General features: G+C 32.4%; 2 protein-coding genes across 2 annotated transcripts; both read left to right on the forward strand.

Moving 5' to 3' along the window:
- Window positions 1-824: 824 nt before the first annotated feature.
- Window positions 825-1,844, forward strand: LOC109129518 (F-box protein At1g53790-like; the record flags this gene model as incomplete). The annotated part of the gene is made up of 2 exons (XM_019237780.1): window positions 825-1,290; window positions 1,489-1,844. Coding segments are annotated over 2 exons (822 nt in total), but the record flags the coding sequence as incomplete, so codon positions are not given.
- A 13,292-nt stretch (window positions 1,845-15,136) lies between these two features.
- On the forward strand, window positions 15,137-16,977 carry LOC104742224 (uncharacterized). The gene is made up of 3 exons (XM_010463200.3): window positions 15,137-15,844; window positions 16,045-16,230; window positions 16,348-16,977. Exons 1-3 carry the CDS (start codon window positions 15,356-15,358, stop codon window positions 16,699-16,701), a joined length of 1,029 nt encoding a protein of 342 aa, XP_010461502.1. The 5' UTR covers window positions 15,137-15,355; the 3' UTR covers window positions 16,702-16,977.
- Window positions 16,978-18,206: the final 1,229 nt, after the last annotated feature.

An 18,206-nucleotide genomic window follows, 5' to 3' on the forward strand; every position in this document is an offset into this window, starting at 1 on the left:
TACACGGACGGAAGCTGATCGCCGAATTTGGGCGGCGGTTTTTAGGGTTTTAGGGTAAGAGATGGAGGCGGCGACCGATTAGGGTTTTAGGGTTTTAGGGAGGAGAGAAACGGCGGCTGCCTTTAGGGTTTTAGGGTTAGGGTTTTCTCAGCTGGCCTTAGAGGCTATCGTGCTGATAACGTGTTATGAAACTAGAGAGTTGAAGGATGAAATCTCTTAGTCTTATTAATGAATGTCGAGGTTTACAAGTATATATATAGTAGAGTACAAAGGCTAAAGCCCATAAACCGACTAGGACATAGAATAGGCCATGGGCCGTAAAGCAATGGCCGATGGGCCGTACAAGGATGGACCGTACATGGGCCGTAAGGCCATGTCCTAATGGACTGCGAACGGGCCGGTCTATAGAGTCCACTAAGTGTTTTACAACATTTACAATGATATTTGATTTGATTTTTTATAACCCATACAACAACAATAACAAAAAAAATACAAAACAAAACAAAACAAAAAAAGAGATTTGAGAGTAGTGGAAGAAGATGAGAGAATGAAGGAGTGATAGACTAAGAGAATAAGATAATGAGTATTTATAGGAAGAGAAATGATGAAAAATTACATTTAGAAAAATGAGAGTTAAAATTCTAATTTATTTTTTTGTTTTAATACAATTGATTAATACAACTTAGTGGAGAAATAAAGTTAATGCATAATTTATAGGGGGAATTCATATGATTTCAGTTTTATATTATGTGAGTTAAATATAAAAATTAACTTTTTTAAAATTTATATTTTAATATAAATATTTTTTTTTGTTAAAATTGCATTGTGACGTGGGCTCTCCTCTTTGTGGATTCATTTGTCATCGAGACAGGGGAAGTCCAGATACAATCGTTATTTGTAACCCAGCCACGGGACAGTCTGTAACCTTACCCAAAGTGAAACTGAAGGGTATCAATACTGATACGAGACCTTTTTTAGGGTATGATCCGATCGGCAAACAGTTAAAAGTGTTGTGCATCAAGTTCGATATGATCCAGAATCCGTGTTATGAGCATCAAGTTTTGACTTTGGAGGATAATGGAAAACGTTTGTGGAGATCAGTCCAATGCAAACCCCATCATCCTAAATCTGATGGAATATGTATAGATGGTACTTTGTATTATGCAGCTGGGTTCAGCCCGCGGACAAGGGTTCCCATAATAGTGTGCTTTGATGTTAGGTCCGAGAAGTTTAGCTTTATCCACATAGATGAATCCATGTTGATAACTCGTTGTACTTTGATCAACTACAGTCAGGCCCGGCTCAATATATTATTGGGCCCTGTGCTATGTTGAAGCTTTTATAAAATTATAGGCTTAGATATTTGATAAGTTAAAAAAATGGACCTTATTTTGCAATTACTTAAGAATTTAGGACCCTAAAATATAAAGAAAAAAATAGTCAAAAAGCGGGACCTGGTGCAATGGTACACCCAGCACACCCCTAGAGCCGGGCCTGACTACAATGGTAAATTAGGTGCACTTCAGTTTACTTCTTACTTACGAGAACGTCTTGGGTTTTGGGTTCTACAATATGCTGAAAAACATATATGGTCGAGAGATATCTACATGTTGCCTCCTTTGCCGAAAAACAAATTTGAGAGAACCGAGTTAGCCATTGTTAGAATAACTGTTGGAGGTGAAGTTGTGTTGGCACCGTACTGTCTGGTAGATGAATTTTTCCTTTATTACTTCAACCTTGAATGCAAGAGTCTCAAACAAGTTCATATACAAGGTTTTGAGACGTTTAAGCATACGAGAGTTTACACCTCTCTAGACTATGCTGAGAATTTGAAACTTATGTAAGTTTTCATCTCTTGTTTTAAAACTGAATCAGAGACATTTGTTTAAAAAAGGTACAAGAGATTGCAAAAATTGAAAAGAAAGATATTTTTCTTGCTAGTCAATATTTAAGAAAACTTTAAACACTGCGCAGCGGCCCAACACCTTAATCGCTTAAAACGTAAGTGAATTTGGAAAATCTTATTATATAAAGCTTGGTTCACAAAGTTAATAACTCACCAGATCGTGACACGTGTTAGTTTTAACGATCAGAAATCAAAGTTAAAAACTCACCAGATCGTGACATGTGTCAGTTTTATACGATTGAATATCCAAGTTAGTAACTCATCAGATCCTGACACATGTTAAGCTTAACGATCATAAAACATATATCAAAACTAGTAACTCATCAGATCGTGACACGTGTTAGTTTTAACGATCAGTGATCAAAATTAAAAACTCACCAGATCGTGACATGTGTTAGTTTTAATGATTAAATATCCAAATTAGTAACTCATCAGATCATGACACATGTAAATTATAACGATCAGAAATTATATATCAAAGTTAGTAACTCATCAAATTGTGACACATGTCAATTTTAACGAACAGAAATCACAGTTTTCAAGCTTGGTAAAAACTCACCAGATCGTGACATGTGTCAGTTTTAACGATTGAATATCCAAGTTAGTAACTCATCAGATCATGACACATGTCAAGTTTAACAATCAGAAAACATATATCAAAATTGGTAACTCATCAGATCGTGACACGTGTTAGTTTTAACGATCAGAGATCAAAGTTAAAAACTCACTAGATTGTGACATGTGTTAGTTTTATATGATTGAATATCCAAGTTAGTAACTCATCAGATCGTGACACATGTTAAGTTTAACGATCATAAAACATATATCAAAACTAGTAACTCATCAGATCGTGACACATGTCAAGTTTAACAATCAGAAAACATATATCAAAATTAGTAACTCATCAGATTGTGACACGTGTTAGTTTTAACGATCATAGATCAAAGTTAAAAACTCACCAGATCGTGACATGTGTCAGTTTTAATGATTAAATATCCAAATTAGTAACTCATCAGATCGTGACACATGTCAATTATAACGATCAGAAATTATATATCAAAGTTAGTAACTCATCAGATTGTGACACGTGTCAATTTTAACGATCAGAAATCACAGTTTTCAAGCTTGGTAAAATGATGCATAAGATAATTGTAATCTTATTATATTAAAAAAAATTGTTAATCCTAAAAGAAAAATGATTGTAAATACACCCCTCTATATAAGCAAAGAGATGATGACATATTTTTCACCAAACAAAATAATTTGGACTAGCTTTGTTTTTCTTGGTAAAATTTTCTTCTTAGTTTTTTATCAATCTTTTGTTTGACACATCATTGTTCTTGAACAAGTCTCGAATGCAATTTGTTTGTTGTCTAATCGAAGCAACTATATAAAAAGATTCATATATTACCACTTGTATTCATCGTCGTTTCTTTGAATTTTGTTTCGTTTCTCAATCTCATAAATTCATAATGCATACTACAAAATCTTTGACTTTGAAGTGTTAACAAAGTTTCTTATGCATAATAATTAAGGTTTTTGGAATTAACAAACTTCTCACGGTGTTATTATTATTTCTATTAATTTGCAAGATATGTAGCATAAAAAAAGATGAATACACAAATACAAGATAACAACAGAGATTATATAACACTAGATCAACTAAACCAAAAGTGTTTTTTATCGTCGAACGATAGTACGTCTTACAAGAAAGTGGGAAACAATATTTTTTTTTTTTAAATGAGCTCATTAGAATAAATTTTCTCATAAAATAGAGAAGGGAATTAAGGAAAATATATAGAAAATTATTAATTCTAAAAAATGTAAATACTCACTTCTATATAACATAGATCGTCTCATATTATTCATCATACAAAATAATGTATTCAAAAATATTGCTTTCAACTTTGTTCTATTGGTTAAACTTTTTTAATGGGAAAACAAATTTTCCTTATTTTTTAAAACTAAAACATACGGAAAAGGTATGATCAATATGTTGACCCAAAAAAATGGAAGATTAATATATGTATCTTCTTTTTCTAATACTGTATTTTAAAATTTATTGTAGTAGTTTTAGATTGTTTTATTTAATATATATTTTCATCTTCGAATTATTTGAGATTCATATATTACCGTGCTTATAATTTTCTATTATTTCATTAATTATGTCAAATTTATTTTATTTTAATTTCTCACCCTTGATTGGTTGGTCATAGAATTTTTTTTTTTGCAAACATAATTGTTATCTTTCGTTCAATCTCAAAAGGAGGACAATAATGGTTGAATAAAATAAGCTAATCAAATACAAGCCTACAACAAACATAGATAGATTGGAGAAACATAAATCATTGTTGATAGATCCAAAGGAGCTTGAAGACAGAGCCTACATCATGGTGTGTCAAAGAAACAAATACATTGGGAAATTTAACATTAGTTACTATCAAAGATTTTGTGACGTTGGAAAAAAATCTTTAGTTTCATTTGTTGCTGGAGTCAGCCACTTTGAGATAGCCAAAAGACGTGAACATGTTCTCTCCATACAGAAGGAGTGCAGAGCCGAGATTCTCTCTATCGTGGAGGAGGTTGGACGCAAGGTTATCTCCCGGCGGATGGCCAGTGACCCAAGTAAACGAAAGAATCGGTTAAATTTTTCATATAATCTCCTCTTCTAGCTAAACTATAAAAAAAAAAAAAGAAATTTGTCCTTTTTTATTTTTTTTATTGAAAATAAAAACAAATTTTAATTTAATAATTTAATTTACCTCTTTGGATATTTGTTAACAGAATCAAAAACCTATTCTATTTACAAACGTATTTTCCAAAAATTTTAATTTTCAATAATAATAATGAGACTTATTAGAATTAAGCTAGAATTTGAGATCAAGTTTTATGTCAAGTTCAAAAAACCTAAACTTCCTTTTTTCGCAACACTCCTTAAAAAAAGTTTCTATTAAACTAAAAGAATAAGGGGAAGGAAGAAAGCGAATCGATGTGCTAATTTCCCATCCTCAAATTAGTCCTTCCCAAGGATTGTTGTCTCAATGAATAATTGTAGGAGTTAAATCTTGATAGAATTAAAAAAACTACAAAAAAAAATCCCGAATTTTATGATTTCTGGGATTAAACAAAAGGATTCAGAAATAAAAGCGCTAATGCTACAACGAGGCCATAAATTGTTAAAGCTTCCATAAAAGCCAAACTAAGCAATAAAGTACCTCGGATTTTTTCTTCTGCCTCAGGTTGTCTCACGATACCTTCGACAGCTTGACCCGCAGCTGTACCTTGACCAACTCCAGGTCCAATAGAAGCAAGCCCAACAGCCAACCCAGCAGCAATAACCGAAGCAACAGAAAACAGTGGATTCATGATAAGTTCCGCACATCAAAATAAAGAAATAGTTAATGATACAATCATCAAATGACTTAGGACGTAATTCTAATTAAGTAATTGCTAAGATTCATCAAGCCAAAATAACCAAAAACTAGAATTGAAATAATATAATAAAATGAGTGAATCATAAGAATTACTTTAATAGTCGTTCCTATTCACGGGATTTTTAAAAATCCATAATATAGATAAACGAATTTTTTATGCCATTTATTTTTTGTGAACCATTCTTTGAATCCTTCATTCTTTTTTTATCTTTTTTTCAGCCAATTCACAGATAAAAAGGAAGAATTTATAATCGAATCCCTATCTAAATAGAAATTCACAAAAGTATGTAGAGCAGATTCAAATTATATAGATCTTTAACTCATATATACCTAGGCAATATCAAATATCACATATACAAGTGTTTCTTACATAACGTAAACCAACTATTCTATAATTAATTGGGCTAACCTAAAAAAGAATATTTGAAAAAAAAATCGTTAATGATGACCTTCCATAGATTCACCTATATAAGCCGCAGCTAAAGTGGCAAAAATGAGAGCTTGAATCCCGCTTGTAAATAATCCAAGGAACATGACAGGTATAGGAACCACTAAACGTACTAAAGAAACAAGAACAACAACGACTAATTCATCGGCTAATATATTTCCGAAAAGTCAAAAACTAAGTGATAGGGGTTTTGTAAAATCTTCTAAGATGTTAATGGGTAAAAGAATTGGGGTTGGTTGAATGTATTTACAGAGATACCCTAATCCTTTTTTGCTAAGCCCCGCAGAAAAATAGGCTACTGATGTGAGTAAAGCTAAAGCAACCGTCGTATTTATATCATTCGTTGGTGCTGCTAACTACCCTTGAGATAACTGGATAATTTTCCACGGTAAAAGGGCTCCTGACCAGTTAGAAACAAAAATAAATAAAAACCCATGGACCATATTCTTCTCCAATATGGGTTTTACTCACGTCTCGAATGAATTCAAAGACAAATTCAAAGAAATTTTGGCCGTCAGTTGGAATGGTTTATGGATTGCGAATCGCTAAAACTGCATAACCTAATAAGATAGCAATTACAACCCAAGAAGTAATAAGGACTTGGGCATGGATCTGGAAACCCCCTATTTGCCAATAGAAATGTTGGCCTACTTCTACACCAGATATCTCATATAACTCTTCTTTTATTAGTGTGTTGATGGAACATGATAAAACATTCATATTGCCCTCTGACAGAAATAAGAACTTTAAATTATTTTGATTCAAGATCCCCCCCTTTTTTTTTACTTATTTACGTTAATTTTATATTTTAGTTTTGGATCCCAACTAAACAAATCACACAATATCCCTAGTTTTTCTCTCTTTTTCTTTTGTACAATTAAGGAGTAGCAACCGATTTTTTAAATCGAAATACAGAGAGCCCCTCCCTAAAAAAAATTGATTTATTTATCTTATTATTAATCAAGAATTCTGTATATAGCTAGAACGACCCTCACAAATTGCGAATACTAATATGTTAAGAATGAATCGAATTGAAGCTATAGCGTCATCATTTGCTGGAATCGAAATATCCGCGAGATCGGGATTACAATTTGTATCGATTAAAGAAATGGTTGGAATTCCCAAAGTGATACATTCTCTAAGAGCCGTATATTCTTCTTGCTGATCGAGGATGATTATAATATCAGGCAATCACGTCATATATTTAATCCCGCCTAGATATGTTTCCAAGCGATATAATTGTCTCTTCAACACAGCTGCATCCCTTTTCGGAAGACGGTTGAATCCCTCTGTCTTTTGTTCAGTTCTCAAGTCCCTAAACTTATGAAGTCTTTTTTCTGTAGTGGACCAATTTGTTAACATACCGCCGAGCCACTTTTTATTAACATAATGACACCGAGCCCGTATTGCAGCCCGCGACACTAAATCAGCTGCTTTATTTTTTGTCCCAACAATTAAGAATTGTTTTCCCCTACTTGCTGCATCAAAAACTAAATCACAAGCTTCTGATAAAAAAACGAGCAGTTCTAGTCAGATTTATAATATGAATACCTTTACGCTTTGCAGAAATATAAGGTGCCATTCTAGGATTCCATTTCCTCGTACCATGTCCAAAATGAACTCCTACTCTCATCACCTCTTCCAAATCGATGTTCCAATATCTTTTTGTCATTTCTTTTCACACTTAAAAAGGGGGCACCCCAAACTAAAATAAATTTTTGTTCCGATGGAACCTTCTCTTGTACCGGGGATGGCCATTTATGCATGAACCAAGCCATTATTTTGTATTCTTTATTATCTTTATTAGTGTTAACAAATTACCAAAGCAAATGACTACAGCAAACAACAAAACATAAAATTCAAAATAGTCCGCTATTAGAAATCATTAAATCCTAGAAAAGTCAGATTTGGAAATAGAAGAGTGACAAAATTCCATGTGGTAGAATAAAATATCTCTCATATCTCCCTCGAATAAAGCTAAATTCTTTGTTTTTTTTTCCAAAAGAATGGTGGTGTGTTGCCGTGAACAATGCACCAATCCTTTGTTGAATCCGGTCCCGGCAGGGATCACCCCCCCTAGAACAACATTTTCTTTCAGGCCTTTTAACCAATCGATACGACCCCGAAGAGCTGCTTTTGCTAAAACCCGAGCAGTTTCTTGAAAACTTGCTTCGGATATAAAACTTTGAGTATTCAAAGATACTCGAGTTATTCCTAATAAAACGGCTCGATAACAGATTGCTTCTTCTAAAGCACGCCCCGTTCGTTCTGCTCTTAACAATACAATAAGTTCTCTAGGTAAAAAAACATTAGACATTCCCTCTTCAGAAACCAAAACTTTTGATGTTATTTGACGTACAATAATTTCGATATGCCTATTATGAATCTGCACCCCCTGGGATCGATAAACCTTTTGAATCTTATTAACCAAAGAAATACGACTTTGCACTATAGTTAGCTCAGCACCAATCAAGAATCCCCAAGGAATTCCAAGAATTCTTGTTATACACTTGTTCCAACCCTTAATCCGCTTTTCTAAGTTCAGCGATATTGAATCAATTGAGCGGACTTCTAACACTTGTTCTACTTTTGGAAGACCTTGTGTTATATCACCGGATCTCGATTTTTCATATATAAATGTAACTAATGTATCCCCTTCGGAAAGAATTTCTCTGTAATGCCCATGAACTTTTGCTCCCGGAGTAGCCAAATAGGGCTTAGCGGATCTTATTACTACAGAATCTCTTTGAACAATTAAAAATTGACCCGATTTTAGGTGCGGTTCTTTTTTGGCTATACATACATTTTCACACAAAAATTGTCCAAGACTAATTATTGTGGACGTTTCCTCATAATAATTATGATGATAATTTTGATGAAGAAAATACCAATTCAATTTGAATGGATTCAAAACAACATTACTGTTTGGGTCGAGATTAAAAATTTTTCCGTTTTCCTCGATTAAATACGAGTTAATTACTTGAAAAAAATGTTTTAAGTTATCAAGTTGCAAATATTTAATTAAAAAAATATGATTATACGTGAGTAAAGGCAAAAACGAATAAAAATTTGAAATTTGGGTGGTTGTTCCTAAGGGGCCTGACGAATTTTTAATTGTAATTAGCATATTTTTGTTTTATTGATTGGTTTATCACATTGTGATATTTTACATGATTAAATGGACTCATTCTAAAACAATTAGATGATGATAAATTAAAAAAGATTGGGATTCCTTATTTCGATTTAAGAACATATGAATAGTTCCGTGATTTTGTCTAAGTGATTGTTGAAGAATGCCAGCCTTGGGAGAAATCAGATAAAACGGATTCATCTGATCTGCAGAGATCAATCCCGAATCTGGCGAATTATTCCTTTTTCTTATATATGAAATATGGGATTTCACTAAGCCAATTCTTATGAAATCTCGAATCAAACCCTTTGTACTACTTCAATAAAGAAAGCACGGACCTCCTCGAGGGAAGAATTTTTTTTATTTTGGTCCCAATTCAAGACTAAACAAGTTCGAACTAATTGAATACTTGTGTCAGAAATTCCTCGAGTTGGTTTGCCATTTCCATAAAGGATATAGTTGAAAACTCGAAGTTGAAATATTATCCTTTTCCCGAAAGAGATCTTGTGGGAAGAGTGTTGCCAATTCATTTCTTTCACATGTCTTATGTCAAATAGTCAACAAATTCTGAATTATTTTATTTGATTTGAGCAACAGTTTTAGATAACCCTATTTCAAATTTTTTATAGAATTTTTATCAGAATTTTGCATATCATATTAAGTAGCTAATTATAAAAATATTATATATTAATTATCAATTGGGTTTTTGCTAAACGGAACCTGGATATTTCATTTTATTAGTCCGATCACGTAAACCATAAAAAAATTTGATAATCTAATATCAATCTAAATACTCCCTGCATTTAATTCCACTTTATTTTTTGCGCTTCGCGTTACAAATTTTTGATAATTCAATCAATCGTTTAGAGCGAAACAGAGGATATCTCGATCGAGGGAGAAAATGGGGAAATCCCATATAGCCCGATATATCTGACAAGTCGCACTATATGTCAACCCAAGATGTATCTCCTTCTCCACGACTTCGAAAAGGTACTTTTGGAACGCCAATAGGCATGAAATGAAAAAAAAAAAAAAAATGAAGTTCTCTATTTCACTTTGATGTGGAAACGTAAGATTGCGGTTTCGGTTTTTAATACTATTATTCTTTTTTCCTACTTTATTAATCATATTTCAATTAATTATATTTAATACATAAGTTGAATAAGCTTAAATAAAATATAAAATAAAAGTAAAGTAAGAGAGAATTAATACAGTTTTTTCTTCTGCAGTACCTTGGCGTGACATGAGCGTGAAAGGGGTTCAAGAATCTGTTTTCTTTTTATAAGGGCTCAAATCTTTTATTTTGGCTTTTTGACCCCATATTGTAGGGTGGATCTCGAAAGATATGAAAGATCTCCCTCCAAACCGTACATACGACTTTCATCGAATACGGCTTTCCACAGAATTCTATATGTATCTCCGAAATCGAGTATGGAATTCTGTTTACTCACTTTTAAATTGAGTATCTATTTCCCTCCTTTTCCTACTAGGATTGGAAATCCTGTATTTTACATATCCATACGATTGAGTCCTTGGGTTTCCGAAATAGTGTAAAAATAAGTGCATCGAATCATTGCTATTTGACCCGAACCTGTTCTAAAAAATTCGAGGCATTTCAAATTGTTTGTTGACACGGACAAAGTCAGGGAAAACCTCTGAAATTATTTCAATATTGAACCTTGGACAAATAAGAGTTCCGAATCGAATCTCTTTTTAAAGAAGATCTTTTGTCTCGTGGTAGCCTGCTCCAGTCCCCTTACGAAACTTTCGTTATTGGGTTAGCCATACACTTCACATGTTTCTAGCGATTCACATGGCATCATCAAATGATACAAGTCTTGAATAAGAATCTACAACACAATAGAAGTCCCTTGTTGATGATCCTTTACTCCGACAGCATCTAGGGTTCCTCGAACAATGTGATATCTCACACCGGGTAAATCCTTAATCCTTCCTCCTCTTACTAAGCTACAGAATTTTCTTGTAAATTATGGCCAATACCAGTTATATAAGTAGTGATTTCAAATCCCAAGGTTAATCGTACGCTGGCAACTTTACGTAAAGCAGAGTTTGGTCTTTTGGGGGTGATAGTGGAAAAGTTGACAGATAAGTCACCCTTACTGCCACTCTACAGAAACGTACATGAGATTTTCACCTTATACGGCTCCTCGTTCAATTCTTTCGAAGTCATTGGGTCCCTTTCCTCGTTCGCGAATCTCCTCCCTTATTCCACTCTGTCCCGAAGAGTAACTAGGACAAACTCGATCACGTTTTCATGTTCCAACTGAACACTTTCTATTTTTGATTATTCCCAAAGGATAAGATTATTCTTTTTACCAAACATCTGCGGGTCCAATCACACAATCTTATAATAAGAACAAGAGATCTTTCTCGATCAATCTCTTTGCCCCTCATTCTTCGAGAATCAGAAAGAGACTTTTTCAAGTTTGAATTTGTTCATTTGGAATCTGGGTTCTTTTACTTCATTTTTATTTACTTATTATTTCTTTATTTTCTCTTTCTTTTCTTTATTTTTGAGCTAACAATTTTAGTGATTAAAGAAACTATGCAAAAGTGAAAGTAAAAAGACATATAATAGTTGGCTTAATTTGTTCATATAAATATTTTCTAGGTGGTAGTAAATATATATTTGTAACATACAATATAATATACATAAAAGATTTGTATATGGATATAAACCAGTGTATTAGAAAAAAAAATTATAAATAATGTACAATAAATTTTAATATATTTTTATTAAAGTTTATTTTATTTACAAAACTTTCCTTATCTAGTAACATATATATTGTAAATATAAATAATATCAGATATTAAAAGTAGCCGAAAACATATGTTTAAAATACAAATAGTAAATAAAAATTAGACTAAAACATTTACTTATGGATTTTCTATAGGAAAACAAAATTCTTTCTAATTAGCCATTTTCGACTTTATCATTCATATACAAACAATGCAAATCAATCATACCAAACAAAAAAATAATACAAAATACAACCCTTATACAAATTGTCTAGAAGGTTTTTAATCACATACGTTACTTTTAAAATTTTAAAGATAGACTTAAGCTATTTTCTCGCAAGGACTTTGATTTGTTATATAACTTATTCAAACTTCTATAAACTTGACCATAATAACTACGTAAATTTACCACGAGATGGTTAGTTAGTGGTTCTAGGTTTGGTGGAAGAGTCGCCTTATTAATCTAGGCCAGACATTGATTCTCCCTAAGCGCAAAATTGTTCAGCTTTATCTTTTTAATCATATGGGTATGGGCTTATTGCTTACGGCTCATTTGTAAACTTGGAGGGATCCTACCCGTGGAATACTTTTCCCCCAATTTGTGGTGAAATAGTATATATTTGTCTTGCTTTTTATTATTCTCTCATATTCTTACAATGTCATAAACGGTTTTTATGAGTTCTTTATCGCAATAAGGCAGTGAATGGTGACTCTGTAAGAAGCGGTTTTCAAAGTTTTTTTATAAAAAAAGCAGTTCAGGTCACCAATCACAAAATAATAGGTTATTTGCGTTTTTCTAAAAAGAAAAAAAAAACATTGTTGCGGTTTTTCAGGATGAGTATTTATCAAAAGATCGCAGTTGTTTTTTTTAAGTGGATATTTATCCAGCGGTTTTAGCAATTACGCACTAGACAAAATAAATTCTGATTTATGTTTATTTTTGACAGCAAAGAGTAAAAATTAACAAAGATTTTAATAAATTACTTTATGCTAAATGGGTTTTTGAATTTAAATTGTTAAAGATTCTGTCTATTTTAACTAAATTTAATAGTTTTACAAGTAAACTATAGTTTCTTCTATAATGAAATTATTTCTAAAAGATGTATTTCTTCATTATTTAATAAACGAAATTTTACATGATTAAAACTTTGGTTTTTAAAGTTCATAAATTATAAATAAAAATGAAAATACTATTTCACTAACAAACAAAAAAAAGTTACATTTATAATTATATTAATATAATATATTTGTTTATAATGTGTAACTATAATATGTATTATGCACCACTTATTGTTTTTTCACCAATCAAACATTATTTTGTACCGTTTATTTTAGAATAACCTCACATGTCTCGCAAATACATTTATCCTGCGTGTACTGCAGTTGAATCGTACTGCACTAGTAAATTTTTTGTCCCGCACTACTAAATCCGCGGTTACCATTCGGACCCTAATTTTATTGCAATTTCAGTTGTGCCTCTATAGTTGTATGTTTTAGGATAAAAACATGTTATATTAAAGAAATTAACCCCCAAAAACTGCACATTTGTAAATTTCTTCAAAATCTCGTACTATGAAATGAACACGCTAACGCTAAACATCCAATACTGGATTTGAATATTCAGTCTACATTGGGGGTAATGTTGAATTTGGTATCATTAGCTATACATTTTCTGACCAATTGTTCCTAAATATTACTCCCTCCATTTTTTTTATAAATGATTTTCTAGAGTTATGCACACAAATTATGGAATTTAATTTTTACTTCTTTTTAAACAAAACATCATTTAATATCTAATTACACACAATTCTACCAATGAAAAAATAATCTGCATAATATAAAATGTTAAAATCAATAAAACTATAACTAATTTTATATTGATATGTGAGAAAATCATGTATTTTAAAACAAATAATTTAGTTTAGAAAATCAAGTAAAAAAGAAAGGAGGGAGTATTGTATTGATCTTTATGTTGTACAACAGTCCATGATGAAACGTGACAATGGGTAAATGATATATTTTGGTAAATAGGGCAAAAAAAAATTGTAAGGACAAAAGAAAAGAAAAAGTACTGTGGACCGCCAACTGGAGAGTGGCTGTATTCTACCTTCCACTGTCATAGAAATGGAATAAAATCTCTTTGTTTTCTGGGTCTTCTATAGAAACTCTCCATTAGTTAAGTTAGAAACCCACTTTGTCATTAATTACTTTTAGCCCCTAACAAATAGTAATAAATTCAAACTTAACTGTTAATTAAAAATTAAAAATATTTGACTTTATGTTATTTAGGTTTTGAATACTCTTTCTATGAATTATCAAGTGTTTAATAATAGTATAAACATCTAAAAGATTGTATCAAAAAAAGATAATTTTAATTTGTTTATGTAGAGTGTTATAAACTTATAACCAATTTAAGAATGGACAAAAGTTTAATTATGGGATGATTACACTATTTATGGGATGATTTTAGTCATCTTACAGTACAGTCATGTTTTTCAGATTTGGTTGTTATGTTTGTCGGTGCTTCAATTTTTTTTTTCTTCTTTTTAGCAAGATAATTATTTAGTTTTTAACTTTTTTTTTGTCGGTAAATTAAAGAAAATAATCGATAATTTTAACCTCGTAATTCATATATATATATACTGGATTTAATTTAGTTAGTTTCTTTAATTCTAATAGTCATGATCATATGAAGTAATGAAAGCTACACAACAACTAAATTTTTTAAAATTATATGGCATGCATGAATTAATATACTTGAAAATATCAAATGTTTTAATAAACAGACCCGAAACTCTCCATTTGCAATAAACGGACTGACTTATTGTGATTTTGCCATCTCAACAATGACCGACAATTTATATAATTTTTAATTAATGTCGTGTATCAAAGATTAAAATATCATTTGTTTTTTATTAACACAGACTAACCAGTTGAGAAGTTATATAAAAATAAAATTTGTTAACTTCACATTTTTGTGTAAATGGTACCGAAGTTGATAAGACTTCTTTTACACATCTACTAAAGTTCCATATACATATCTCTTTTTCTTATTACCAACCACACTAAAATATAAAATATACAAACAAAGGAAAAACTTAATTGTCAAGCAACTAAAAATGAAAGTTTAAAGAAAAAGGAAAAAGATTTTGTTTTTAGCCTAATACAAATCTTTTGGATAATAATTTTTATGTTGAAAAATATATGTTTAGTAGAAAAAAATTTAATTTTTTTTTTTGACAAATTTATCATCAATTTGCAAGAAATTATAAATTAAAATATTTGAATTACTATTAAAAAAAAAATTGAATCTCTCATAACTTTTTGAAACTCTATATTAACACTGTATTACAGACTAAATTTGATTTTTATGTGGAGTTTTCTGCCAATTGTCAAAACAAATATTAATTATAATTTTAAGAAAAATTTGTGTCATTGTCAACAATTTAAAAAAAACTAATCATATATTGCATAATTACATAATGACGAACGCGTTTAGGTAAAAAAAAAAAAAAAAATTAACAAAAGCCTTCAAAAGTCCCACTCATTTTGACAACAGACCCATCTTAGAGTTTACATTACACTTTCCTCTTTTTGCCTCTCTTCTCCACTTCTCAAAGAACCAACCAAAGCTTCTTCGTCGTGCTCCTCCCATCTTCCCAAATCGGAAAAAAAAAATGCACGCCAAAACTGATTCCGAGGTAACAAGCATCGCAGCTTCATCACCAGCCAGATCTCCACGTAGACCAGTCTACTATGTCCAATCACCGTCACGCGACTCTCACGACGGAGAAAAAACCGCGACTTCGTTTCACTCAACTCCGGTGCTTAGTCCGATGGGATCTCCGCCGCATTCTCAATCATCTATGGGTCGTCACTCTCGCGAATCGTCTTCTAGCCGATTCTCAGGCTCTTTAAAGCCCGGATCTAGAAAAGTCAACCCTAACGACGGCTCTAAACGGAAAGGTCACGGCGGAGAGAAGCAGTGGAAAGAGTGTGCTGTGATTGAAGAAGAAGGTTTGTTAGATGATGGTGATAGAGACGGTGGTGTTCCTCGTCGCTGCTATGTTTTGGCTTTCATCGTTGGCTTCTTCATTCTCTTTGGTCTCTTCTCTTTGATTCTTTACGGTGCTGCTAAACCTCAGAAACCTAAGATCACTGTCAAGGTTAGTTTCAATTTTAGCATTTCTTTTATTATTTTTTTTGAGTTGATTCAGATCTTGAAATGTTGAATTCAGATTTGTGTTTCTTGCTCCAATTTAACACATCTTTAGGTACTAAATTTGTTAGATCTGAGCTGAGCTGTTTGAGTTTTTGTGATTGGGGGTGTGTAATTGAGTTTTTGGTGATTTGGAATTTTTTGCAGAGTATAACGTTTGAGACGCTTAAGGTCCAAGCTGGTCAAGATGCTGGTGGGGTAGGAACTGATATGATCACGATGAACGCTACTCTGAGAATGTTGTATAAAAACACTGGAACATTCTTTGGTGTTCATGTTACTTCAACTCCTATTGATCTTAGCTTCTCTCAAATCAAAATCGGTTCTGGATCCGTAAGTTTTCTCCAATTCCATTGATTATATGTTACGGTTCGAATAGACCAACACTTACATGGGTTAAATCCATATGGGTTCTGATTTCTGTTGTGGGTTTTGGATTGTGAAATGCAGATCAAGAAATTTTATCAGTCAAGGAATAGTCACAGTACAGTGGTGGTGCATGTGACAGGAGAGAAGATTCCATTATATGGAAGTGGTTCGACTTTACTTCCACCGGCGCCTCCAGCTCCACTACCCAAACCAAAGAAGAAGAAAGGAGCTCCTGTTGTTATTCCTGACCCGCCAGCACCACCAGCACCGGTGCCAATGACGCTCAGTTTCATTGTTCGGTCACGGGCTTACGTGTTGGGGAAGTTAGTGCAGCCAAAGTTCTACAAGAAGATAGAGTGTGACATCAACTTCGAACACAAGAATCTTAACAAGCATATAGCCATCACCAAGAATTGCACCGTCACTACAGTTTGAAGAGAGAGAACCTGAAGGAAAAAAATTAGTAGGCGCAAAACGATGTCGTATAGTGTAACGTGATTTACAGCTCAACGGGCAGTATTTTGGGTTGTCTGGGGCAGCTACGTAGAGGTGCCCGAAGGAGAGAAGAAGCATCGAATCGTCGGTGGCCTTTACTTTAATTTATTTACATGAGTGGTTTATATCTGTCTGTGGAAAATATATTAATTTTATTATTGTGTGTACGATTGCACTGGAAAAAAGAACACGAGGAAATCACATTTTATTTATTTTTTTGTTTCTTTTTTTTTTAAATATGTTAATTCTTAAGTCTAAGTTACGAGGATCTTTATAGAAACAAAATTACCTACGTTGAAAAGCAAAACGTTCTTGTGTTTTTTTTTCTAGTATGTAGCAACTCTAACCAATTTTTTTGTTCTGTAACCAAATCTTTACTAAGCTCAATCGTTTTATGTGTAACACTAATATTGTTATACATAATAACACTAAAGATGGGATTGCGTTGTGCTCTTTTATACTTAGGTATTTTCGAAGCTAACCATCGTGAAGTACTATCGATGTACAACATGTCGATCAAGGATTTAAACATAATAAAAGACGTTAGCTAAAGATCGCTAAATGCAGGATATGTGTGTAATTGCCTCTTCTTTATGTTAGACAACATACATAAACACAAATCTTGAATTCTCACTATATATTACCACTTATGTGAGCTAAAGATCCCTAAAAACAGATTTGTATGATCATCTATTTCAGTACTAGTGTTAGCTTCCTATGATAAGCAAACTGCAAACTTATGCTTCTTAATTTAACTTTTAAAAAAATATATTTTGCCCTATCTTAATAAGATTAATACTATTACAAGAACACCTACAATGGATATGATATAATGATTACTCTTCTTCATCAACATCTTTTTCATCTTTTTCCGTTCGCTTGTGCGAATTTTTATCTTCGATGTAGGACACTCAGGCCCGACGATGGGATGGTGCAAGAGGTGCTTTTGCACCATGTCAAATTATTTTTGAAAAAAAATTACAAAGTTTTAGGCTTTTAATATTTGAAATTTTGACAAAAAAACATCCCAAATTTCTGAAAACTACAAATAAGACCAACAAATTGACAAGGAAAAAAAATTGCACAAAGTCCAAAAAAAACTTGAGCCGGCCCTGAGGAGACTAACTCAAGAAATAGTTAGGAACTAACATGAAGCTACTCCAAAGTACGGAAGCTCACTTTCTAAATCTTATTCATCTCCGACGATCCTAGAGTCATAATGTTACATGCGATCGAGCATGATATATCATAGAAGACCTCTCCAACTTCTAGAGTAGCAGGTGCAATACAGTTTGCAGTCAAGTATAATCCTTGTGGCTCCTTAAAATATTGGACCGCAACCAATGAACATATAGCTTGCTCAACATGCTATATTAATCTATAGAATAAATGTTCTTCGCCATAAGAGAACTACTTCCACAACTCTCTCCACTATTCTAGATGGA

Source organism: Camelina sativa, chromosome 14, assembly GCF_030686135.1.
Source record: "Camelina sativa cultivar CO46 ecotype springtype chromosome 14, ASM3068613v1".
In the NCBI taxonomy this organism is placed as follows: domain Eukaryota; kingdom Viridiplantae; phylum Streptophyta; class Magnoliopsida; order Brassicales; family Brassicaceae; genus Camelina; species Camelina sativa.

What these genes read in the sequence shown, in the direction of transcription:
- LOC104742224 (XM_010463200.3), top strand. Translation starts at nt 15,356, where the DNA reads ATGCACGCCAAAACTGATTCCGAGGTAACAAGCATCGCAGCTTCATCA. An exon ending in AACCTAAGATCACTGTCAAG is followed by an intron (nt 15,845 to 16,044) that starts GTTAGTTTCAAT and finishes AATTTTTTGCAG; the next exon opens with AGTATAACGTTTGAGACGCT. An exon ending in TCAAAATCGGTTCTGGATCC is followed by an intron (nt 16,231 to 16,347) that starts GTAAGTTTTCTC and finishes TGTGAAATGCAG; the next exon opens with ATCAAGAAATTTTATCAGTC.